This window comes from Pelodiscus sinensis, chromosome 3, assembly GCF_049634645.1.
Source record: "Pelodiscus sinensis isolate JC-2024 chromosome 3, ASM4963464v1, whole genome shotgun sequence".
NCBI lineage: Eukaryota > Metazoa > Chordata > Testudines > Trionychidae > Pelodiscus > Pelodiscus sinensis.
The window spans coordinates 198,093,927-198,118,399 of NC_134713.1; the positions used below are offsets into that span (position 1 = coordinate 198,093,927).

A 24,473-nucleotide genomic window follows, 5' to 3' on the forward strand; every position below is an offset into this window, starting at 1 on the left:
TCATTTGTACCAAATAGCGATTTTGATAACATTATAGTAGGTAGCACAAACCCTCCCTGCTTCCAGCTCTACAGTGGTTCCACCATCTAGTCCCTCACAAACAGAACGAGCCGGAGCAGCTAACGCACAACAGCACCCTCACTCCTGTCACCGAAGAGCAGGTCGACCAGGACCAGAGAACAGCTCCTAACTGAAGGGGAAAGGCATCTCCCCGTGTGAAACAGAAGAGTTTTAGACAAGCAGTGTCTGCCCACTTGTCCATTACTGCTGTGCTGCAAGATGGCCTTGGATCAAGCTCTGGACTCTGGACAGAATAATTTCATTGGAGCTGCTGCAGTCTTCTGGCCCGTATGGCGGGTCGACAGTTAAGACACCGGCCACACACAGTGTTCTTTGTGACTCGCCTTGTTCTGTGACAGGGATGTGATTGGACTCCAGCCAAGTCTTCAGGCTGCTCTTCCTCTTCTCCAGTTCTTCATGGCCAAAAGCTTTGCTCTCCTCCGGCATGAATAGGCGAGCAAGCCGCTCCTTCACTTCATCATCCCCCTCATTCACTATTTCAACTGTCTGTACAGCATGACCCAAGATGGCGGAGACAGAAACTTTTCCATCCTCCAGGAGCTTCACTAGAACAATACTGCCAAGAAAGAGCACAGACCATTCCATAAAAGTCATTAAGTAGGAAAAGAGAGTGAGAAATCTAAGTTACGTTGTTCAAAAATGGGTGTTTAGAATGTAGCTCATAAATACATAACCAGTTTGCCGAAATTGGAGTTCTCATTAGAAGTCACTTTAAAATCATGACACAATCAGGCAAAATTCAGACACCTGTTTTTGAAAATCTTGGCCCTCCCCTATGGTCTATTTGCATATACACGCTATGCAGTGCATGGCAGAATATTCCATGCAAAACAAGAACACTCATACAACAAAGCTAGGGTTGGGAAATCAAATATTCTAGAGACAGGCTGCAAGTGCAAACTTGACACAGGGTTCCTGAGTGCCCAGGATTATTATACCCTCATTTTTAACAACTTGAATGTTGAAAGCCAGAAGCTAGAATTCCCCACTGTAATTACCATGCAGTGACATGTAGTCAACTTATCCCGTTAAGGTGTTTGCAAAAGAGGGGAGATTCTGTCTGTTCGTGATATAAAAGGTGCCAGAATGCTTTTTGTGGGGCGGTTGTTTCTGCACTGGAAAAATCAGGTCTCATTTCCCCTGGAAGACTCGCTGTTAACAAGATCAACCTAGCTCCTGGGTTCCATCTGTCCCCCAAGCCCTGTCTCGCAAGGAAAATGACCATTAGAAATCATATGAATGATCCTCATGACTCCTCCCCTCTCTCACTCCTGCCTCACCAGGTAGCCCAGATACAGAATTATGGATCCACGTCCATACGCCATTTCTGCACCAAACATGTTTGCTCCAGGTGAGCTTCTTCAGTCTTTCCCTGTCAAATCACCATTCTCTTCGTTATGAGTGAATCACAAGTTTGTACTTACTTCGCAGAAACTGGGTCAATTGTTAAGACCCATCCTTTGTATTCATGTTTCTCAGCAGCTGTGACTTTTACTTCTTTGTTCACGTACGTCTGCCAGTCCAAAGGGTTTTTCCTCTGCCAGTCACTCATACTGCCCACTCACTGAACCTAAAAAGCAAACAGTGTACATGAGAACATAAGAACAGCCACAGTGGGTCAGACCAAAGGTCTATCTAGCCCACTATCCTGTCTGCCGACAATGGCCAATACAGATGCCCTAGAAGGAAGGCTCACAACAGGTAAACCTCACACGATCCCTCTCCTGTCATCCATTTCCAGACAGAAGGTAGGGGCACCATTTTACCTATCCTGGCTAATAGCCATTGATGGACCTAACCTCCATTAATCTATCTAGCTCTTTTTTGAACCCTGTTACAGTCCTAGTCTTCACAACATCCTCTGGCAAAAGCGACGAGGAGTCCTGTGGCACCTTATAGACTAACTGAAGTGTAGGAGCATAAGCTTTCGTGGGCAAAGACCCACTTCATCAGATGCATGCATCTGACGAAGTGGGTCTTTGCCCACAAAAGTTTATGCTCCTACACTTCAGTTAGTCTATAAGGTGCCACAGGACTCCTCGTCGCTTTTGCAGATTCAGACTATCACGGCTACCCCTCTGATCCTCTGGCAAGGAGCTCTACAGGGTTGACTGTGCACTGCATAAAGAAAAACTCCCTTTTGTTTGTTTTAAACCTGCTGATCCTTAGTTCTTATATTGTGGGAATAAGTAAATAACTTTTCTGATTACTTTATTCACTTTTTCCATACCAGTCACGATTTTCTAGACTTCTATCATATCCCCCCTTATTCTCCTCTTTTCTAAGATGAAAAGTCCAAGTCTTTTTAATCTCTCTTCATATGGGACCCATTCCAAACCCCTAATAGTTTTTGTTGACCCTTTCTGAAACTTTTCCAATGCTAATGGAGCTTTTTTGAGATGAGGAAACCACATCTGTACACAGTATTCAAGATGTGGGCATACCATGGCTTTATAGAGGCAATAAGATATTATCTTGTTCTCTATCTCTTTGTTAATGATTCCAAACATTCTGTTTGCCTTTTTGACAGCTACTGCACACCGAATGGATGTTTTCAGAGAACTATCCACAATGATTCCAAGATCTCTCGAGTAGTCGCAGCTAAATTAGTCCCCATCATTTTGTATGTATAGTTGAGATTATTTTTTCCAATGTGCATTATTTTACATTTATCATTAAATTTTGATTGCCATTTTGTTCCCCAATCACTTAGTTTGGTAAGATCTTTTTAAAGATCTTCACAGTCTGCTTTGGTCTTAACTATTTTGAGCACTTTAATATTATCTACAAATTCTGCCACCTCCCTGTTTAACCCTTTCTCCAGGTCATTTATAAATAAGTTGAATAGGATTTTTCCTAATACGGACCCTGGGGGGATCCCACTAGTTACCTCTCTCCATTAGGGAAAGTTACCGTTTATTCCTACCCTTTGTTTCCTATCTTTTAACCAGTTATCAATCCACGAAAGGACCTTCCCTCATATCCCATGACAACTTACTTTGTATAAGAGCTTTTGGTGAGGGACCTTGTCAAAGGCTTTCTGGAAATCTAAGTACACTATATCCACTAGACCCTCCTTGTCCACGTTTGTTGACCCCCTCAAAGAACTCTAGCAGATTAGTAAGGCAGGATTTCTTTTACAGAAACCATGTTGACTTCCCCCCAACATATTATGTTCATCTATTTGTCTGACAATGTTATTCTTTACTATAGTCTCAACTAACTTGCCCGGTACTACTGACATTAGACTTATTGGTCTGTAATTGCCAGGATCACCTCTTGAGCTCTTTTTAAATATTGGCATCATGTTAGCTATCTTCCAGTCGTGGGCTGAGTCTAGATTGACAAGTTTTTCCGCAAAAGCAGGTGCTTTTGCGGAAAAACTTGCCCGCTGTCTACACTGTCCGCTTTGAATTTGCGCAAGAACACTGACGATCTAATGTAAGATTGTCAGTGTTCTTCCGCAAATACGACTCTCCTGTTCAGGAAAAAGCCCTCTTGCACAAATGCTTTTGCGCAAGAGGGCCAGCATAGACAACTGAGAACCATTTTGCGCAAAAAAGCCCCGATGGTGAAAATGGCGATCGGGGCTTTCTTGCGCAAAACCACATCTAGATTGGCACGGACGCTTTTCCACAGAAAGTGATTTTGCGCAAAAGCGTCCGTGCCAATCTAGACACTCTTTTCCACAAATGCTTTTAACGGAAAAACTTTTCCATTAAAAGCATTTGCAGAAAATCATGCCAGTCTAGATGCAGCCATTAGGTACAGAAGCAGATTTAAAGGATAGGTTACAAACCACAGTAAATAGTTCTGCAATTTCACATTTGAGTTCTTTCAGAACTCTTGGGTGAATGCCCTCTGGTCCCGGTGACTTGTTACTGTTAAGTTTATCAATTTGTTCCAAAACTTCCTCTAATGACACCTCAGTCTGGGACAATTCCTCAGATTTTTCACCTAAAATGAATCGCTCAGGTTTAGGAATCTCCTCAATATCCTCAGCCGTGAAGTCTGAAGCACAGAATTCATTTAGCTTCTCTGCAGTGACTTTATCATCTTTTAGTGCTCCTTTAGCATCTCGATTATCCAAGGGCCCCAATGGTTGTTCAGCTAGCTTCTTGCTTCTGATGTACTTAAACATTTTGCTATTACTTTGAGTTTTTGGCTAGCTGTTCTTCAAACTCCTTTTTGGCTTTTCCTATTGTATTTTTACACTTCATTTGGCAGACAGATAAATAGTGACAAATTTTTGAAGTGCTTATATAGGAATGCTAGAAGTCTAAATAAAAAAAATGGGTGAACTAGAGTGCCTAGTTTCAAAGGAGGATATTGATATAATAGGCATCACAGAAACTTGGTGGAATAAGGACAATCAATGGGACACAGTCATACGAGGGTACAAAACATATCGGAAGGACGGAACAGGTTGTGCTGGTAGGGGAATGCCACTATATGTGAAAGAAAATGTAGAATCAAATGAAGTAAAAATCTTAAAATGAGCCAAAATGTTCCATAGAATCTCTATGGTAGTAATTCCACACTCCAATAACAAGACTATAGCAGTAGGAATATATTATCAACCACCTGCCCAGGACAGTGATAGTGACTATGAAATGCTAAGGGAGATTAGAGAGGCTATCAAAATAAAAACTCAACAACAGTGGGGGAATTTTCAGTTTGCAGTGGGCATTTGATTGCCCTTTGGGCCAGGTCACTCTGGCTGCTGCGGGCAGTGCTCTTGCTTCCAGCCTCCTGTGATAGCTGATGTGACGACATGGATGGGTCACCTGAGGATTCCCTGCTCTGTTCACTCCCTCACTTTGAAGGACCTGGCACTGACCACTGTCAGCAAACAGGATCCTGGGCTAGATGGACCCTTGGTCTGGCCCAGTCTAGCCACTCTGATGTTCTTATGACATCATTCTTGTGCCTACCCTGGGTGGTACAGAGCTGAGATGCACAATCTGCCTTAAGACGCGCCAAGGACATTGGTCAGCAGCAGCAGAACTGCTTCTGTTTCTAGGTTGGGGCAGGAGAACATCTCCTTTCTCCAGGGCCCCTCCATGCAAACTGACTGGCAGTGGAAGAGGGAAATAAAGACTCTTTCTTATTGGGTATTCGAGTCATTACTCAACTAATCACTCCACACACACACACACACCCTCGCCTCTGTATCAGAGGCAGCAAGAGGGGGAGGAGAAGCCAGTCCTGGGGGGAGCTGGCTTAAAAGCTGGCTCCCCCAAGCATCGTCTCCGAAGGGGGATAGGGAAGGCAAAGGCGCAGTGGGGGACACAGTCCTCTGCTTTTTAATTGTAACAACAGCCTGGCACCTCTTACAGCATTTAAAAATGCAGAGCCACAGCGCGCCCCCATTATCATTGAATCCAGTAGTCAATGGAAATTTCATCGCTTACGATTCACTTACTAACTGCTATTTAACATCCATAATTTCTTCACTGTGCAGAGACAGGAAGAACTGGGAGTCTACCATGTCTATGCCAGGTCCTGCCCACTGTATTGGGGGAGGAAAGCACCAGCAGACAGGAACAGCCCTGCACTTCCTAGACCCCTGTATCTGGCTCCGGAAGCCTGCAGTTCCCTCTCCGGTTTTCAGAACCACTGCTTTAGTATCCAGCGTGCAAAGTGCCTTGCTCCGGGTGCGCTCGATACTGTACAGAAGAAGAGTGTCCCTGCCATGCAATGTGCACTGCAGTCTAAGCCCCTCAGTCATGCGCGGATGAGGGTTACTCAGGGTGCAAACACAAGGCAGCTCGGAGCTGTACACAGGGTCCAAGCCCAGAGCATGTGGCTCAGCAGTGTCCACTGGGGAACCCTGCTCCCCCTCCCAGCCCAGCGCATGCGGCTCAGCTGTGTCCACTGGCGAACCCTGCTCCCCCCCCCGGCCAGCAGCGGGCCCCCCCCAGCGCATGCGGCTCAGCTGTGTCCACTGGGGAACCCTCCTCCCCCCCCAACCAGCAGCGGGCCCCCAGCCCAGCGCATGCGGCTCAGCTGTGTCCACTGGCGAACCCTGCTCCCCCCCCCCCCCCCCCGGCCAGCAGTGGGCCCCCAGCCCAGCGCATGCGGCTCAGCTGTGTCCACTGGGGAACCCTCCTCCCCCCCCAACCAGCAGCGGGCCCCCAGCCCAGCGCATGCGGCTCAGCTGTGTCCACTGGCGAACCCTGCTCCCCCCCCCGGCCAGCAGCGGGCCCCCCCCAGCGCATGCGGCTCAGCTGTGTCCACTGGGGAACCCTCCTCCCCCCCCAACCAGCAGCGGGCCCCCAGCCCAGCGCATGCGGCTCAGCTGTGTCCACTGGCGAACCCTGCTCCCCCCCCCCCCCCCCCGGCCAGCAGTGGGCCCCCAGCCCAGCGCATGCGGCTCAGCTGTGTCCACTGGGGAACCCTCCTCCCCCCCCAACCAGCAGCGGGCCCCCAGCCCAGCGCATGCGGCTCAGCTGTGTCCACTGGCGAACCCTGCTCCCCCCCCCGGCCAGCAGCGGGCCCCCCCCAGCGCATGCGGCTCAGCTGTGTCCACTGGGGAACCCTCCTCCCCCCCCAACCAGCAGCGGGCCCCCAGCCCAGCGCATGCGGCTCAGCTGTGTCCACTGGCGAACCCTGCTCCCCCCCGGCCAGCAGCAGGGCCCCAGCCCAGCGCATGCGGCTCAGCTGTGTCCACTGGCGAACCCCGCTCCCCCCCCCCCCCGGCCAGCAGCAGGCCCCCAGCCCAGCGCATGCGGCTCAGCTGTGTCCACTGGCGAACCCCGCTCCCCCCCCCCCCCCCGGCCAGCAGTGGGCCCCCAGCCCAGCGCATGCGGCTCAGCTGTGTCCACTGGCGAACCCCGCTCCCCCCCCCCCCCCGGCCAGCAGCAGGCCCCCAGCCCAGCGCATGCGGCTCAGCTGTGTCCACTGGCGAACCCTGCTCCCCCCCCCCCCCCCCGGCCAGCAGCAGGCCCCCAGCCCAGCGCATGCGGCTCAGCTGTGTCCACTGGCGAACCCCGCTCCCCCCCCCCCCCCCCCGGCCAGCAGCAGGCCCCCAGCCCAGCGCATGCGGCTCAGCTGTGTCCACTGGCGAACCCTGCTCCCCCCCCCCCCCGGCCAGCAGTGGGCCCCCAGCCCAGCGCATGCGGCTCAGCTGTGTCCACTGGCGAACCCTGCTCCCCCCCCCCCCCGGCCAGCAGCAGGCCCCCAGCCCAGCGCATGCGGCTCAGCTGTGTCCACTGGCGAACCCCGCTCCCCCCCCCCCCGGCCAGCAGCAGGCCCCCAGCCCAGCGCATGCGGCTCAGCTGTGTCCACTGGCGAACCCCGCTCCCCCCCCCCCCCCGGCCAGCAGCGGCCCCCCCCAGCCCAGCGCATGCGGCTCAGCTGTGTCCACTGGCGAACCCCGCTCCCCCCCCCCCCCGGCCAGCAGCGGCCCCCCCCAGCCCAGCGCATGCGGCTCAGCTGTGTCCACTGGCGAACCCCGCTCCCCCCCCCCCCCGGCCAGCAGCAGGCCCCCAGCCCAGCGCATGCGGCTCAGCTGTGTCCACTGGCGAACCCTGCTCCCCCCCCCCCCCCGGCCAGCAGCGGCCCCCCCCAGCCCAGCGCATGCGGCTCAGCTGTGTCCACTGGCGAACCCCGCTCCCCCCCCCCCCCCGGCCAGCAGCGGCCCCCCCCAGCCCAGCGCATGCGGCTCAGCTGTGTCCACTGGCGAACCCCGCTCCCCCCCCCCCCCCGGCCAGCAGCGGCCCCCCCCAGCCCAGCGCATGCGGCTCAGCTGTGTCCACTGGCGAACCCCGCTCCCCCCCCCCCCCCGGCCAGCAGCAGGCCCCCAGCCCAGCGCATGCGGCTCAGCTGTGTCCACTGGCGAACCCCGCTCCCCCCCCCCGGCCAGCAGCGGCCCCCCCCAGCCCAGCGCATGCGGCTCAGCTGTGTCCCCTGGCGAACCCCGCTCCCCCCCCCCGGCCAGCAGCGGCCCCCCCCAGCCCAGCGCATGCGGCTCAGCTGTGTCCACTGGCGAACCCCGCTCCCCCCCCCCGGCCAGCAGTGGGCCCCCCCAGCCCAGCGCATGCGGCTCAGCTGTGTCCACTGGCGAACCCCGCTCCCCCCCCCCGGCCAGCAGCGGCCCCCCCCAGCCCAGCGCATGCGGCTCAGCTGTGTCCACTGGCGAACCCCGCTCCCCCCCGGCGGCGCTGAGCCAGGCCCGGCTCCCACTCACCGACTCCGCCGCCGCTGGCGAGGGCCCGGCGGGCACGCGAGGCTCCTGCTCCCCGGGCTCACGGGCCGCCCGTCCGAACAGCGCGGGGCCGGGGACCGAGCTCGGGCGCCCGGGGAAGGCCCCGTTCCCGTCGCGGAGACACGCGCGAGCCGCAGGGGCGGGAGCAGCCGTTGGGGGGGGGGGTAACGGTTCACGCGGGCCCCGCCGCAGATGTGGTGAGCAAAGGAGACCAGCGGGGGGGTGCCACGCACATTGCGGCCCCGCCCACCGGAAGTTCTGGGTGCGCGGCGGAAGTAGGCCTGAGGCGCCGCTCCGCGTTGCTATAGAAACCACACTTCCACTTCCCGCTTTACATCGGCCCAAGCGCAGAGCTGGGGAAGGGTCCCGCGCGCATGCGCGCGACGGGCCTGGCGCGGAGCTGCAGCCGGAGCCGAGGCGATGTCTCGCTACGGGCGCTATGGAGGCGGTGGGTGCGGGCCGGGCTGGGCGCGCAGGGGCCGCCGCTTGCCGCTCGTCGGGGCGCAGGGGAGCGGCCTGTCGGGGCTCGCGGGGGGCAGCGCCATTTTGGGCCGGTCGGGCGCGCGCAGGGCCTGGGCCGCGGCTCCCCGAGCGGGGCGGGGCTGCGGCGGGAGCGCGGGGGGGGGGGCCGCAGGGAAGGGCCGATGCCTGGGACGGAGGCGCTGTCAACAAAGATGGCGGCGCCTCGGGGGTGTGGCTATTGGGCGCCGGCTGTGCGCATGCGCTGCCTCCCGTCTGGCAGCTAGACCGCCCCGCCCCGCCGGCAGCGCCGAGCGCCACCTAGCGCAGGGGTGGCCACACGGCCGCGTCCGGCCCCCAGCGATGGGTCCGCCCACGGGGGCCTTGCTGCTCTCGCAGGCCGGGCGGGGCAGGGAGCGAGGGACTTCCGGCCCCCTCTCCTTGGAGGGAGTCTAGAGGGAACCGCCAGGTGGGGCGTGAAGGCGGGGCCAATCAGGGGAAAGCAGGGAAGTGTCCGGGCCCCTCCCCTTCTGCCTGAAGCCCCGCCCCTTCCGGGCCAGCTCAGGGCCACTTCAAAAATATGTGCAGTGCTGCCTGGTCAAAAATAACTGCCTCCCCCACCCCCAGTGACAGCCTCTCTGTACATCCTGGCTACCTTCCTCTTTGAACCCTGGTACAGACTTGACCTTCACCACATCCTGTGGCGAGGAGTTCCACAGTTGCCTGTAGTGTGGAAAGACACTCCTTTGTTTTAAATCTGCTGCCTATTACTTTCATGTCATGAGCCCTAGTTCTTGTGTTATGAGGAGTAAATAAGACTTTATTTCTCCACATCACTCATGATTTTATAGACCTCTGTCATAGTCTCTCTTAGACTCTTTTCCAGTCTTATTAACCTCTTCTCATATGAAAGGTGCTCCATATCCCATTGACTTAAAGAAAACCCTTTAAGTATATAGTAATACACATTTTAAGTGAGATACTGCTTGCTTGCATCACACTATGATTAGAGTGATAGGTGTTCCTGGTTTTTGGAGCAGAGCAATTCCATCTCTGGTTGGATGCTTATGACCGCTATCCAGTGTAGGGATGTCAACATGTAGTTGACTACATGATTAACCGATAAGCCTGGGATTATTGGTTAATCTTATTGATTACATGTATCCTCCCCCATGCCTCTGTATCAGAGGCAGAAAGGATGAGAGGGGGAGTGGGAGCTGATGCCTGTGAAGAGCTGGATTTAAGCAGGCTCCCCAAGAGCACTGAATTGCCTGCCCCACCCCCCACCTTGCAATGCTGGCTCTGCTAGAGAGGTAGCAGTGTGTAGGGTATGGGGGGAAGGCTTAGGGTTGCCAGGTGTCCAGTTTTCGCCCGGATGGTCCTGTATTGGCGGGCTCCATTGCTTAAAAAAACCAGGAAATACCGGATATGTGTAATGTCCAGTATTTCCCGTTCCCCTGGGACAGAAGCCCCGTGGGGACAATGTTCCCCTGCCACATCTGGCAGGGGCAGCGGAGTGAGGAGAATGGCAGAGTCTAGTGAACAGGTGGCAGGAGGGCGCTAGGCTGGGCTGGGAACAGAGCACACACTTCTCTGGCCCACATGACCAGCAGAGACTGGGAGCTGGTCATGTGATGCCTCCCTCTACACACTGCAAGCAGGGCCAGGCAGCAGAAGCACCCACTTTAAAAGTCAGATTGTTTTGCCGTGCCTGGCTCTGCAGGAGGGAAGGGGGGAGATTTGATTGGTGCGGAGGCTCCCTATGCTGGGGATGCCTGCCTCAGAGGGAAGAGGGAGTGCACTGGGATGGGGGGATGTTGGGGGGGGGGCTGGCTCTGAGGCAGGGGTGAGTGCATTGGGATAGTGCGGCACTAGCGGGGCCTGGATCTGAGGTAGGGGTGAGTGCATTGGGATGGGGAGACTGGGGGGCCTGGCTCAGGGGGAGGGGTGGGTGCATCGGGGTTTAGTGTGTGGTCCCAAACTGGAGGGAGTGGTGCACCTTTTGGTGAACAACTTTGGTCTCCTCCCTTTTTTTTTTCCTTGACAGAATTTTTTCCCAGTGTGTGTGTGGGGGGGGAGTGGGGTTTTTTTTGCCGAGGTGTGTGTGTGTGTGATATTTTTTGTTAAACCATCTGGCAACCCTAGGCAGGCAGGAGCCGATATGCATGAGAGTCAGCTTTCAGAGGCAGTGAGGGGGGGCGGGCAGGAGCCAGTGCTGGGGGGAGCCATCTTAAAAGCTGGTTCCCCCCAGCACCAGCTCCATAGTGCCACCTCCCTCTTCCCCCGACTAAGCAGCCTCTGTCCTTGTGGGCTCTGAGCTCCCCATGGAGAGGGGCTGCTGCCACCCTGCGCTGCTGCCTCTGTGTGAGAGGCAGTGGGACAGCAGGTAGCTGATCTGCACAGGGCGATGGTTTTTAAACTGGCTCCCTGGTGCATCAGCTCCTGCCTGCCACCCCACGCTGCTGCCTCTGATAGGCAGCAACGTGGAGTGGCAGGGGGCTCCCCTACGGTGGGGCCAGGAGTACATTGGCTGAGAATAGTCGTGTAACCGCTAAGATTTCATGCAGTTGCATGACTAATCAATTACATGATATCCAACATCGCTAATCCAGAGAGTCCCTTTGCACACTCTAGCAAATGGATTCATGAACAGATAGCAACAACTTTGTGTAATGCAATGCAAGTTTAAAAGAAATCCTTCAAATGCACAGCACCGTCTAGAGCAGGGTTCTCAAACTTCACTGCACTGTAACCCCTTCTGTCACTACATGACCCCAGGAAGGCGATGGAGCCTGTGCCCCACCATCCTGGGTGGGGTACAGAAGGACCCACAGCCTGAGCCTGCCCCAGGTGAGGCTGGAGGTGGAGCTTCAGCCTTGAGACCTAGTAGTAAGTCTAATGATTGCCCTGGGAAGCTCAGGTCACCACCCACCCATAGTCTGGGAACTGGTCTAGAGTCAAACGCACAGCATCATCTGGGGCCTGATCTGTCCGGAGCAGTCAGTCTGCTAATTGTTCATTTGTGCGCAAAATGTGTTCAGCCATTTCCCCCAGAGCCTCTCACCGCATCCGCTCCATATGTCCTCCCCACATTTCAGGAAGGTGAGAAGTAGTAAGCTGTCACAGGTTTGTCTCCTGTCACAGTTTGCTACCTGGGCAGGAAGTATGGGAAAGGCAGAGACCAAAGTGTGATAGCGAAGCAAAAAAAGAACACCGAGGAGTTAGTAACTGCTCCCAGTAGCAAATAGTACCAATAGCAATAACATTACATTTGTGAGCTACTCAGTCATTCAGTGACAATGTGGCTTGCTTTTGCAGAGACCAAGGTGTATGTGGGAAACCTGGGCACTGGGGCCGGAAAGGGCGAACTGGAGCGAGCATTCAGCTACTATGGTCCCCTGCGCACAGTGTGGATAGCAAGAAATCCTCCGGGATTTGCCTTTGTAGAATTTGAAGACCCAAGAGATGCTGAAGATGCAGTTCGAGGTTTGGATGGAAAGTACGAATGTGTTGCATTTCTGGAGCCCTTAACTCTTACTAAGGTTGTGACTGCGCTGCAAGCATCTTCATCACTGTAGTAGAACATAAGAACGGTCATCCTGGGTCAGACCAATGGCCCATCCAGCCCAGTGTCCTGTCTGCCGACAGTGGCCAATGCCAGATGCCCCAGAGGGAGGGATCACAACAGGTAATCCTCACGTGATCCCTCCCGTCATCCACCTCCAGAGAAACAGAGAGTCGGGACACCATTTCCTATACAGTACAAACCTCAAGTGACCAGGCTTCCATCAACCTCCTGTTTCTACAAAAGGACTGGTACAGGTTTTTTTCACACCACAGAGCAATGTAGCTAGGTTGACCTAAGTGTTAGGTCTTAAAAGCTATAGCTCTTTAACAACAACGGGGGTTTCACATTTTAGTGGTTCTTTAGAGACTGGCTTTCTTATTTAATAGGTATTAGATAAGGGAAAATACCAGATTAATAATGACTATTTTGAATATATCAAATTACAGGGTGATTTGTGGCTCCCGAGTGAGGGTTGAGCTGTCAACTGGCATGCCCCGTCGCTCCCGCTATGACAGACCTCCCGCACGGCGACCATTTGATCCTAATGACCGGTGTTATGAGTGTGGCGAGAAAGGCCATTATGCTTATGACTGTCATCGTTATAGTCGACGAAGGCGGAGCAGGTATTGTGTGAAAGGAGTGATTGGTTCTTTTTTTCACCAGTTACTGGTGCAGCCATTAGCCATAAAATGTTATACCAATTTAATTTAACTTTAATGCTGTAATTATACAGATATTTATTACAATTTGTTATTTCATATTCAATGTTAATATATTAATAATCAACCTGGTCAAAACCTTTCAGGTTTCTTCGTTTGAGTCAGTCGCCTTGATTCAGAATGTCACGAGCCTTAAGATATCATGCTGAGGCGCCTTGCAAAATCCGACAATTAAGATTCTCCTAGACCTTGAGGTGATCAGCATAAGAGGCCAGATCCCCTCGAGCCATCTACACCTAGCTTCACCTTATTCTTAAAGGGCAGAAAATTTGAGACGGTGATCGCCGTAACAGTAAATTTGGCTTTCAATTGGGGCCCCCCTCCGGTTTAGAAAGAGGAACACCAGATTGACCACATTCCCACCTAGAAAAATCTTCTTGCGTCAATCAAGCCTCACCCTGGCTCATTTGGCTGTCAGTTTGATCGTCGTTAGATTGAAGAGAACACCTAGATGCAGCGATCGGCTATAGATACTTCTAGATCGTCTAGATCTGCTAGACCTTGGGCCAAAGAGGGTCGACCTGCAAACTTGCAAGGTTTATTTTAAATACGCATTACAGTGTTTTATATTATAATGTAATTCTAAAATGTAATTCAGCTTAACATCTTTCCTAGGTAGTAAAAATACTCAAAGCAAATAGGCCCTGAGTTTTTCCAAGTGACAGACACTAACTATTAGTTGTCTGAAATTTTGACTTCGGCAGAGGCTCACGTGCAGTAATAGCTTAAGATTCTTTTCTAATACTTACTTTTTCCAACCTAACATTAGGTCGCGGTCTAGATCTCATTCAAGGTCCAGAGGAAGAAGGTATTCTCGGTCACGCAGCCGAAGCCGTGGAAGGAGGTGAGTTTCAGACTGCCTTGTGCTTCCATTTTTTAAGATAAATCAAACATTACACATCATTATATTTTTAAAATTTCCCCAGATCCAGGTCAGCTTCCCTTCGCAGATCCAGATCTGTCTCTCCTCGTAGATCTAGATCTGCCTCTCCCCGCAGGTCCCGATCAGGCTCTTTAAAACGATCAAGGTAATTGTTATGCACAAGGACTACTAGATAATGTTTCTATGGAGGTTGTGGATTCAGAGCCTATTTGTGGGAAGTGTACCCTTTGCACGCTTGCAGAGCAGATTCTGAAAGGCACCGACAACCCTCCAAACCAAACTCTAATTTCCTCAAACGGGCTATGGGCATTAACTTGATTTCTTCTTGAGCTAAATTAGATAGTGTAAAAAGAATTGGTTGAGGGCTTGTTTACACAGCAGAAATGTGCACTACCACAGTGTGACTTCTATGGAGCATTAATTGGTCTGGGTAGACTGGTGCCATTTTAAACCAAAACAGACTATGCAGACACAATAACATGCAGTTCATTACCCCACCATGTAGGCAAGCACTGAGCTTTTGGGATACAAAGTGAAAGCTATAGCCTTATTCTGTGTAATATAGGTGTCTGTTCGGATTGTCCTATGCACTCTGTAGGTTCTGTGATCTTCACAGATATCTTAGTATCAGTCAGCAACAAGGCTACTTTGATAAGCTGCTATAATCATCTTAATACTTTCTGCTTGCACTGGATTGATTTTTATTAGTATCTTTTAAAACCTAGATCTAGATCCAGATCACGATCAAGATCAAGGTCTGTTACGTGGCCAAGAAGCAGGTAAGATCTTTGACAGGATTGATTAAAGCAACTAACTGTGTGGTGTCCAACCAGTTCTGAAGCAGTAGCCACTAAAGTGGCTACTACTATAGCCAACTAGCCACACTCAGACTGGCCAGATGGCCACATGTTGTAAAGCAGTTTTTAAACTAAGGGCTGGGGAAAAGCCCATGGGTGCGGAGAAGCACATGGGTTGGACAGAGACATCTCTTTGGGGAGGGTCAATAAATAGAGATGCCCTATGCTCTAGTCAGGAGGAAAGGATGGAAGATGATAAAGTATAGTTAAGATCAGATGAGAAACAATCAAATGAGAAAGAGTAATACATCAGAAAATAGCAGACAGATAAATAGGAACACATTTTTAAAGTGTTTATACACAAATGCAAGACGTCTAAATAATAAGATGGGTGAACTAGAGTGCCTCATATTAAAGAAGGATATTGATATAATAGGCATCACAGAAACTCGGTGGAGTGAGGACAATCAATGGGACACAGTCTGTCCAGGGTACAAAATATATCGGAAGGACAGAACAGGTCGTACTGGTGAGGGAATGGCACTACACGTGAAAGAAAATGTAGAATCAAATGAAGTAAAAATCTTACATGAACCAAAATGTTCCATAGAATCTTTAGGGTAGTAATTCCATGCGCTAATAATAATAATATAGCGGTAGGGATATATTATCGACCATCTGATCAGGACAGTGAAAGTGACTGAAATGCTAAGGGAGATTTAGAGAGGCTATCTAAATATAAAACTCAATAATAGTGGGGGATTTCAACTATCCCCATGTTGACTGGGTACACGTCACCTCAGGACGGGATACAGAAATAAAATTTCTTGATACCTTAAATGACTGCTTCTTGGAGCAGCTGGTTCTGAAACCCACAAAGGGAGAGACAGTTCTTAATTTAGTTTTAAGAGGAGTGCAGGATCTGGTTCAAGAAGTAAATATAAGTGGACTGCTTGGAAATAGTGACCATAATGTAATAAAATTTAACATCCCTGTGGTGGGAAAACACTTCAGTACCCCAACACTGTGGCATTTAATTTCAGAAAGGGAAACTACACAAAAGTGAGGAGATTAATTAAACAGAAATTAAAAGCTACAGTAACTAAAGTAAAATCCCGGTAAACTGCATGGAAACTTTTCAAAGACACCATAATAGAGGCCCAATTTAAATATATACCCCAAATTAAAAAACACAGTATGAGAGCCAAAAAAGTGCCACCGTGGCTTAACCACCAAGTAAAAGAAGCAGTGAGAGGGTGTGTCTAGACTACATGGCTCCGTCAACGGAGCCATGTAAAGTAGTTTACTCAACATAGTCAATGAAGCGGGGATTTAAATAATCCCTGCTTCATTAAAATAAAAATGGCCATCGCACTGTACTGACAATCAGCTGATCCGGCACAGCGCGGCAGTCTAGACATGGATGTTGTGATTAAAAGAAGCACCCGGGATCTTTTTCAGGGGGATAAAGCAACACTCCACATTATTGAACATACATAGATCAATCAATATTTATCATATGCATACGATACATTACACTCATTCACTCTCTCACACACACTCACGCACACACACTCCATCTTGTTGTTACCAAAAGTTGCTCCCGCTAACTGCACTGGCCAGGTGAGTTAGATGGGGGAGGGGTGGAGCTGGGCTTCTGCAGATCGGAATTGATGTTCCCATGTTGACAAGACGAAAACCCGGGGTCCCTCTGCAAGATGCCTCCTATTTATCCCTCTCATGCAGCCGATTAGTCATCACCTCACCTTTCTTAATGCTGATTCAAAGAGAGAGCTTCCAAGGGCAGGCACTTGCTGTTTGACTCCCAAGGCGTCTGTGTGTCCAATTTTCTCAATGAGCTCACTTTACAGGTATTGTCTTAGATCTGGCTCCCAGACCTTCTCCACCCTTGCAACTGCTGCTGGAGGTGCTCACCTTTCATTCTCCATTCACACCTCATTCATTTCAACAGGACAATCAAGGAAAGGAGAGAGCTCAAAAGACATTCCTCTCCTACAAGATCTACATGTCTTAATACAAAGTTATAGGAGAAATGTTCCAGAGATTCTATAAGAAAACTTAACAAAGATAGATCTAAAAGGACAAGATCTTAATATAAAGTATAATATCACAGGGATTTATCCACACAGATCGGTCAACAAAGGCTTCCCTTGTCAACCGATCCGCGTCTAGACTGCCGCGCTGTGCCGGATCAGCTGATTGTCGGCACAGTGCAGTGGCCATTTTTATTTTAATGAAGCAGGGATTATTTAAATCCCCGCTTCATTGACTGTCAAGTAAACTACTTTACATGGCTCCGTCAACGGAGCCATGTAGTCTAGACACACCCAGAGATAAAAAGGCATCATTCAAGAAGTGGAAGTTAAATCCTAGTGAGGAAAATAGAAAGGAGCATAAACTCTGTCAAATGAAGTGTAAATTTTAATGAGAAAAGCAAAAAGTAGTATGAAGAGCAGCTAGCTAAAAACTTAAATAGTAATAGCAGAAGCAGGAAGCTGGCTAAACAACCAGTGGGGCCCCTGGATGATGGAGATGCTAAAGGAGCACTCAAAGACAATAAAGTGTCATTGCGGAGAAACCACATGAATTCTTTGTTTCGGTCTTCACGGCTGAGGATGTTAAGGAGATCCCCAAAACTGAGCCATTCTTTTTAGGTGACATATCTGAGGAATTGTCCCAGATTGAGATGCCATTAGATGAGGTTTTGGAACAAATTGATAAACTTAACAGTAACAAGTCACTGGGACCAGATGGCATTCACTGAAGAGTTCTGGAAGAACTCAAAAGTGAAATTGCAGAACTATTAGCTGTGGTTTGTAACCTATCCTTTAAATCAGCTTCTGTACCCAATGACTGGAAGATAGCTCAATAGTATGGAGGATTGCTTTGTATAGAATGTATTACAGGAATTAAATGTCTCAAACCAGATTTAAAGAATTGTGTGTAAAATGTTGCATGCCTGAATTCTCATTAATACTTCTGTCACAAGAAGGTCTAAGCTGTGTGATGGGCAGCATAGCTGACAGTCGTGGACCAGGTGATCTGCTCTCTGTTATGCAAAGACAGAATTAAAATTTGGGTGTCTGAACCTTATGGATGGTGCTGTTCCATTCTCTGCTCTTGTCCACATCTGTGAGATTTGTTCCCTGTCTTGAAGGGCTGTAGAATGAAAGAGCTCTCTCCTAGTTGCATCCCTTCCATTTCTTCTAGCAGCAGCAGTAGTTCCTGCTGTTTGGGGTGGGGCATGCCTAGAGGGAAAGCCCCCTACCGGGAGGGGAGGACAAGACTGGTACTAGTGATGGCAAGAGATGGGATCCCTGTTATAAGTATGAGGGAAAGTAAGAACTTCCTTGGGGAAGATGAAGAGCAGGGGAAGCCCTGCTTGGTGGTGGGGCAGGTGCGATGAATCCCTAAGTGGAAGAAGCAGAGGAGGTGGCAGTGGGTAAGAGAGGAGAAATACTGAGCTGAGTGCAGTAAGATTTGGGAGGAAGTACGGTGAGAAGCCCTGCCTTGTGTGCTTTCTCTTACTGTTCAGGTGGGCTCTCATTCTGTTACCCCTGAGTGCCACAGTGAGCCTGAACGCTTGTTCCTCCAAGTTCACTTCTTCACTTGGCCATTCTTTCATCTTCATTGCATCTGCCCAGACTTTAATTGGCACATGCCTGCGATGTGCAGAGAACAACTATTCTGGCTCATCTTGTGTCAGCAAGGGAGATCTTTGAATAACCCTGCATACCATTGGCTATTGAATTTCGGCACTGGGATTGTTTTCACTGAGTCAGCAGTTTGTCAGATTTTACACCTAGAATTCCCATTTAAACATAAAGCTAGTTCATGGCCTATCTGTTTCATTGTAAGAATGCAGTTATGTGGCCATAGTCACAAAGATTTCAGGACTCAAGTTACTGAAAAGTAACCAAACATGGATATTGTTCACTGTGCAGGGTTGATAATAGCCACTGTTAGACTTTCAAGTAAGCAGATGAGTCATCTTGCTTCTTTACAGAAGAACAAAGGAAAGGCTTGGCATTAGAGCTGTTACAGTGCGGCGGCAGGAGAGGCAGAGGCACAGTGGCGCTGCCATTTAAATGTAGTAAGAGCCAGGTGGCTTTTATTACATTTAAAAGGCAGAGCCACAGTCATTGGGGACCCAGCGTGAGCTGGAACTGAAGCCATCCCAGCTCACGTTGGGTCCCAGGCCTATCCCCACTATGGCTCTGCAGTTTAAATATAGCAGGAACCAGGTTGCCTGCATTCCCAGCTCCTATTACGTTTAAACTGCAGAGTTGCAGCGGGACCTTAACGACGAATTGTATTGAGTACACGATTAGTCATTTACCCACTACTTAACATCCTTATTTACAGCCAGTTAAACTTTCCCACCCTGCTGCTAGTTTTAAAAGACCACAACATCACGCAGCAGGAGAACTTTTTTGCTGTTGTGGTTATATTAAGGAAGCACTGGTCTCATACTAATTCTTTTTGTTGAAATATTTTCTGAGCCAAGAAAATGGCACCAGTGTGCCATTCTGCAGAAATAGGAGAAATGAAACTCAAATGAATATGAGTGAGCTAATTGTATCTGACTTGAAAACATGCTGGCATATTTCATTACATGAGTATTGCTGCATGCTCCTGGGAATGGTCAGCAGTCACTACAAGATGAGCATCAGAGGAGATGGAATGCAAAACGAACTGCTGACACTACTGGAGATTTTTACAAGTAAGGAATTATCAGTGTCTTGTTACAAGGATTCTGCTTTTGAAAATACCTGACAGTGACAACTTCTACTCCAGTGAAGCTCAGAGTGTGGCTTACTGTATTCATGAATTATCTTGCTAAACTAATTGGACACATTGTCTTGTGTTTCAAGAAGCTCTGTGCAAAAGCAACGGAGCAACATTTGGGTGATAAGCTGGTAAGGAAAGAAGACTGTGAATTTCTTGATCACAGTGACTTGATCAAGAACTCAAGGTTGTTTTACAAGAATTAACATTAGAACTGAGGTACAGCAGTGTCACTTGGCTAAGGCTGTATCTGTTTCAAAGTAACTATGTTCTTGGTTTAGAATGGACATTAAAGGATGAAGACACGGAATCAATGAGTTCTGCTGAGTTCAATATACTAGTTCAAGGTTTATCTAAACATAGCAATCACAATCCTGACCATATTTGAAGCTTATGAGATTCTGAAATAGTTGAGGAAAGGTCTGAATACTAGAAAATTAAAATACTCCCTGTTGATGAAACAATCTAGAAAATTCATCTACTTTCATGAGTAACATCAGTAATACTGAAATCTTCGGAAGACTTTTCAGAACAGTTAACTTTCTGTACCTAAAAAATTTGTCCCACTTTCAGCAGACACTTTTAACCAAGGTTGAAGATTTAAAATGGCTAAAGAGTTAACATTGAAATGATGATTGTTCAGTTGCAAGAGAGCACTGACTGGAAAACAGCTTGGTTTTCGGGTGGAAGTCATCCATCCCAGTGGAGTCTTGAATACAGTATGCAATTGTGTTTATGAAAATACTAGTCATAGCTTTCTTTGATTGGAGAATATATGCATGTGAACTGTCTCAAGTAATATTTAGCATGTGTGGCATTGAATTAAAAAGCTGTCTTCTGAAGTGTAACTGCCAAAGCCCCTCTCACAGGTGGATTTCTACCTGTGAGTCACTAGCCCTCCATTATCCCTGATTTAGGTAACCTCACTGTACATGCATCCCACTGGTGCCTTGCTGAGCGATATTTCTCTTCCATTGTAGGTCTGGGTCCCATGGTAGATCTAAATCTGGCTCGCCTGCTAAAAGGTGAGCTCGTAATGCTGAATCCTGCACTAGATCTTTTAGATGTCAGAGCTGTTTTGTTGTGACTCAAAAAGCCCTTTGCTTGGACCATTATTTCACTTCTGTTTGAAGGGTGTTATTGCTAAGGGTTATTACTTGGGATTTTTACTTCAAAGGTCATGAATATTTAGTGAATTTTTTACTTGAAACATAATTCTATCTAGAAAATAATTTCTTTGCAGGTGAATGAGTATGTAGGGGGGAGGGAAGCGGGCGAGGGGGAGGGGTATTTCCCTACCCCATTTTTTGTTCTACCTATTTAGTTTTCACCACAGTACTGAATCAACTTGTTCTCCTCCTCCACCTCTTATCATAGAATTGTTGTGATACATAAACACAACATTAACATTTAATATTACCACAACATTTAATATTGTTCTTAACACACATAAAAGGATTTGCTGCAGATGTGGTAAAGATGGGGGGACTACTGTGATGGCCCTGCAAGACCCTTTAAAAGATTTTGCACGTCAGTAACACCTATGTGAAGTGCTGCCTCAGAGATTCTGTTTTAAGGTTATGGGCAAAATTGTTTTGTTGTAATGCAACTGTATGAAGTTTTGTCACTTATTATTTCTTTCTGTTTTATAGCCGATCAAAGTCCAGATCCCCCTCTCCAAAAAGAAGGTAAGTAGAATCTCGCTACTAAAGACCGCTGGTGTTACAGCATTAGCCTCTATGGTCATCACTACTGAAAAGTCAGCATTTGCCAGTACTGAGATTACCAGAGCTTTTCCCTGTAGCTCACTGAAAGCACTAAAAGGAATATTTTGGGTGGAGTGGGCTTCCTCAATGCATGTGACACTGATTATTAAAGTGAGGCGCCTAGAGGTAAACTGCTCCCAAGAAAGCGGGAACATGGTGTACTATGAAAAGCTTTTCTTGTGCTGTTGCTGTAGGATTTCCCTCCTCTGCAAAGGCTTCATTGAACTGAGTTCTATGCAAGAGGATAAGCAAAATCACATTAAACTTATGGTCAGAAAGACACAGGGAGAATCCATTTTAAACAGCCTCTTTTAAAAACTCCAGTGACACAGAGACTGACTGACTTTGTAGAAGGTGCAGTGGGCTTACAGCTAAACCTTTTTCAGAAGTACTGAACCTAGTTTCTCAAGGGATGTTTGTAGCCAGAGGAAAGATCTGAATAATTCTAAGCATAGAGGAAAATGAAAATGGCCCAGAGTAAAGCTGGTTGCCGATGAAATGTGTGAAGCAAAACACAAACTAAAGACTTCTTAACAAACACCCATCCGGTTGAATGGACTCAAACCGCTCTCATCCTTGCTGATGGCTCTCTCTTAAAAAACAGCTATACAGTCTGCTGTTCCTTCATGGTAATAGCAAGGTAAAATTCTCTACATTTCCCTTTTGTAGTCCAGATCAGTTCTTACTAGAACTCCTCTGTATTTTATGTGATTAATCACTTGCTTTGTTTTTTCAGTTTTAGTCTGAGCCATTTAGAACCATTCTCCATTAATTTGCCTAAGTATCTTTTCTGAACACTGGGAGACAATTCTTCCAAGCTTGGCAAAAATCTCCTGAGGAGTGCACAGGAGCTCGAGTGGCTTGTGACCTGCCACACTGAGGCCCTGCGTGTAGCATTCTTTTTTTCCTATTTTTGGACTTTAGAAAAGGCTTTCAAATCTTAAATGATGTATTAATAAAACTTTAAAATGCCACTACAGGTTGAGCATCTGGCACTCTTTGGTCTAGCAACATCCATGGTCTGGCATGATTTTAGTGGGTGGCTACTTACAATGGGGGTGGCCAAATGTCTCACGGTCCCATAATGTTTACAGCCACCAGTCCTGGCTCTCAGTGCTCTGTGCTGATACTTAGCTCTAACTTACCCCAAGTGTCTTGTAAGAGCCCAGTGAGCAGTGGGAGTGTTGGTGATGTTGCTGGACAATATTGTCCTTTCAGGGTTCAGCAAATTCTCTGGTTTGGCACCACTCAGGTCCCAAGGGTGCCAGACTTAAGGATGTTAAATATCCAGGGTGGTGGTGAACCTGTGGTTCCCGATCAATACTAAAGTTACTCCAACTGACAGCTGTTTTCTTTCCACTTCCAGTCGTTCACCATCAGGAAGCCCGCGAAGGAGGAGTGCAAGTCCTGAAAGAATGGGCTGAAATTTCAAAGTTAACCTTCCAGGAAGAATGTTATTTTGTTTACATTATTATAAGGGATTTTGTGGTGTCTTTGTAAATGGTAAGGGCTTAGTTCTAGAAAGGTATTTCAATCAGATAGCAGTTGGTATGGATCTGGATCTTTTTAAATCTAAGTTATATCAGTAGACTAGTGCACAACTTGCTTTGTTGTACATATTTAACACCCTGTGATCTGAAAATGTGGGCCTCTCTTACTGACACTTTTTTATTCACACATTCAAATAAAATGTGTGATTCTAACTATAAAACTCCTTGTGGTGCTCTGCTTAAAAAAAACTAGTCTATCCTAAATCAATCATATTCTTCTTCCCAGTTGATTTGAAATAGTCTCTAGTAATGTGAACTTATCTAACAAAATTTTAAACACTGGCTAAAATCCTTGATAGCTCAGTTGCCATAACTTCCTGTGACAGCATTTGCATGAGATCTCTGTTCATTGTAAACTTCCAGTGTAGAGAAAGTACAAATTTCTAATGCATAAAACTTGTTTACCAAAAGTAAATGTTTTGGTAGGGCACAAGCATAGTATTTGCATTGCAGGTTGTCTTTCAATAACAGTTTGTGTTCTGAGAGAGAAGGTAGCTATAATGCTTTTTTTCCCCCTCCACAACCCATTTAGGGTCACTTAGTTTAATCTGAGGAAAAACTGACTGAACTTGTGCAGTTGCAAACTGTTTTGCAACACATTGCTATCATAGAGCAGCCTGTATGCTGGTAGAGAAAACCTGTTTAGATATTAGTAAGATAAATTCTGTAGTGCACACAGCAATATGTGATTGAAGAGCTTAAAATGAATCTTTTGTGAAACTCCCTGAAGCCCGTTGGTCTGTAGCTAGGAGCTGCATGAAAATGTGGCATTTCATATTGAAACAGAGACTGGCTATCCATAGGTCTTACCTGGTTGGCAAAAATAGTGTTAGATGCCAGCACCCTTTTTAATAGATATTAAAAAGTGCTATTTTTTTAATCTGGACTATTTTATATCATGTTGCTAGGTGTCAGTTTCAGCATTTACGGAGAACTGTTTGGTTTTTTTTTAACAGCCACTAAATTTGAAAGAGCAGACTTGTTTGGGCTCTAATGAACTGGCTAATGACAGATTATAAGTTTACAAGCTTTTAAAAACAAAAAGTTATTAATGTGGTACCTTAAATAGCAAAACAATCTTTTGGACCAAAAGGCAAATTTTGGGTAACCCACAATTTTCAGATAACGGATTTTTCATTTAATGTTAGGAGCCTCTTCTGTCAGAGAGATGTTAGAGCTTCTAAGTAGTCTCCCACGTTCTGAAGATATTTCACTTGGCAGCTTTATTTCTTGAGTGGACTGGCCACTTTCCTACCAGCTTTGATGCCTATTCTTGATTTTTCTGGGGTCTGGTTTTACATTCAGTGCATTGTTGCTTAGCAACAGAAGCATCGGCTCCCATTTCTAATTATGCTGTGATTGATATTCTGCTAATGTCCATAAAACAAGACTGCAAAATGGGGAACAAGAAATAACAACATTGTATGATTCTCCTGGAATAATTCAGCAAATATACCCAGAAATCATTGCTTAGGATGACACTCATCAATATACACAGTCCATTGTCTAGCAGTTTTACAGTAAATCTAGTAAAAGTGCCACATGAAATGATGCTACTGTATTTAACAAGCACTTTCTTCTTCTGTACTGCTAAGACAACCTACTCCACAATAAACCTGCAGTCTAAAATCA

General features: G+C 48.0%; 2 protein-coding genes across 3 annotated transcripts; one reads left to right on the top strand and one right to left on the bottom strand.

Annotated features, from left to right (window-relative positions):
* GEMIN6 (gem nuclear organelle associated protein 6) lies at positions 1-8,623 on the bottom strand. Its single transcript, XM_075925837.1, has 3 exons — positions 8,273-8,623; positions 1,506-1,651; positions 1-637 (listed from the first exon to the last, which is right to left on the bottom strand). Exons 2-3 carry the CDS (start codon positions 1,631-1,633, stop codon positions 262-264), a joined length of 504 nt encoding a protein of 167 aa, XP_075781952.1. The 5' UTR covers positions 1,634-1,651; positions 8,273-8,623; the 3' UTR covers positions 1-261.
* On the top strand, positions 8,605-24,473 carry LOC102463199 (serine/arginine-rich splicing factor 7). 2 transcript variants are annotated; one of them, XR_012903072.1, is made up of 9 exons: positions 8,605-8,738; positions 12,068-12,248; positions 12,764-12,940; positions 13,806-13,880; positions 13,963-14,064; positions 14,645-14,698; positions 19,358-19,460; positions 20,506-20,550; positions 21,178-21,213. XR_012903072.1 is itself a non-coding variant. In XM_075925835.1 (9 exons), the coding sequence occupies exons 1-9, from the start codon at positions 8,711-8,713 to the stop codon at positions 22,713-22,715; spliced, it is 756 nt and encodes a 251-aa protein (XP_075781950.1). In that variant the 5' UTR covers positions 8,605-8,710; the 3' UTR covers positions 22,716-24,473. The 2 variants fall into 2 exon arrangements, 1 of the variants encoding a protein (XP_075781950.1); XM_075925835.1 differs by lacking the exon at positions 19,358-19,460 and adding an exon at positions 22,658-24,473.

What these genes read in the sequence shown, in the direction of transcription:
- GEMIN6 (XM_075925837.1), bottom strand. Translation starts at nt 1,633, where the DNA reads ATGAGTGACTGGCAGAGGAAAAACCCTTTGGACTGGCAGACGTACGTG. An exon ending in ATTGACCCAGTTTCTGCGAA is followed by an intron (nt 638 to 1,505) that starts GTAAGTACAAAC and finishes CTTTCTTGGCAG; the next exon opens with TATTGTTCTAGTGAAGCTCC.
- LOC102463199 (XM_075925835.1), top strand. Translation starts at nt 8,711, where the DNA reads ATGTCTCGCTACGGGCGCTATGGAGGCG. An exon ending in GTTCGAGGTTTGGATGGAAA is followed by an intron (nt 12,249 to 12,763) that starts GTACGAATGTGT and finishes ATCAAATTACAG; the next exon opens with GGTGATTTGTGGCTCCCGAG. An exon ending in AGTCGACGAAGGCGGAGCAG is followed by an intron (nt 12,941 to 13,805) that starts GTATTGTGTGAA and finishes ACCTAACATTAG; the next exon opens with GTCGCGGTCTAGATCTCATT.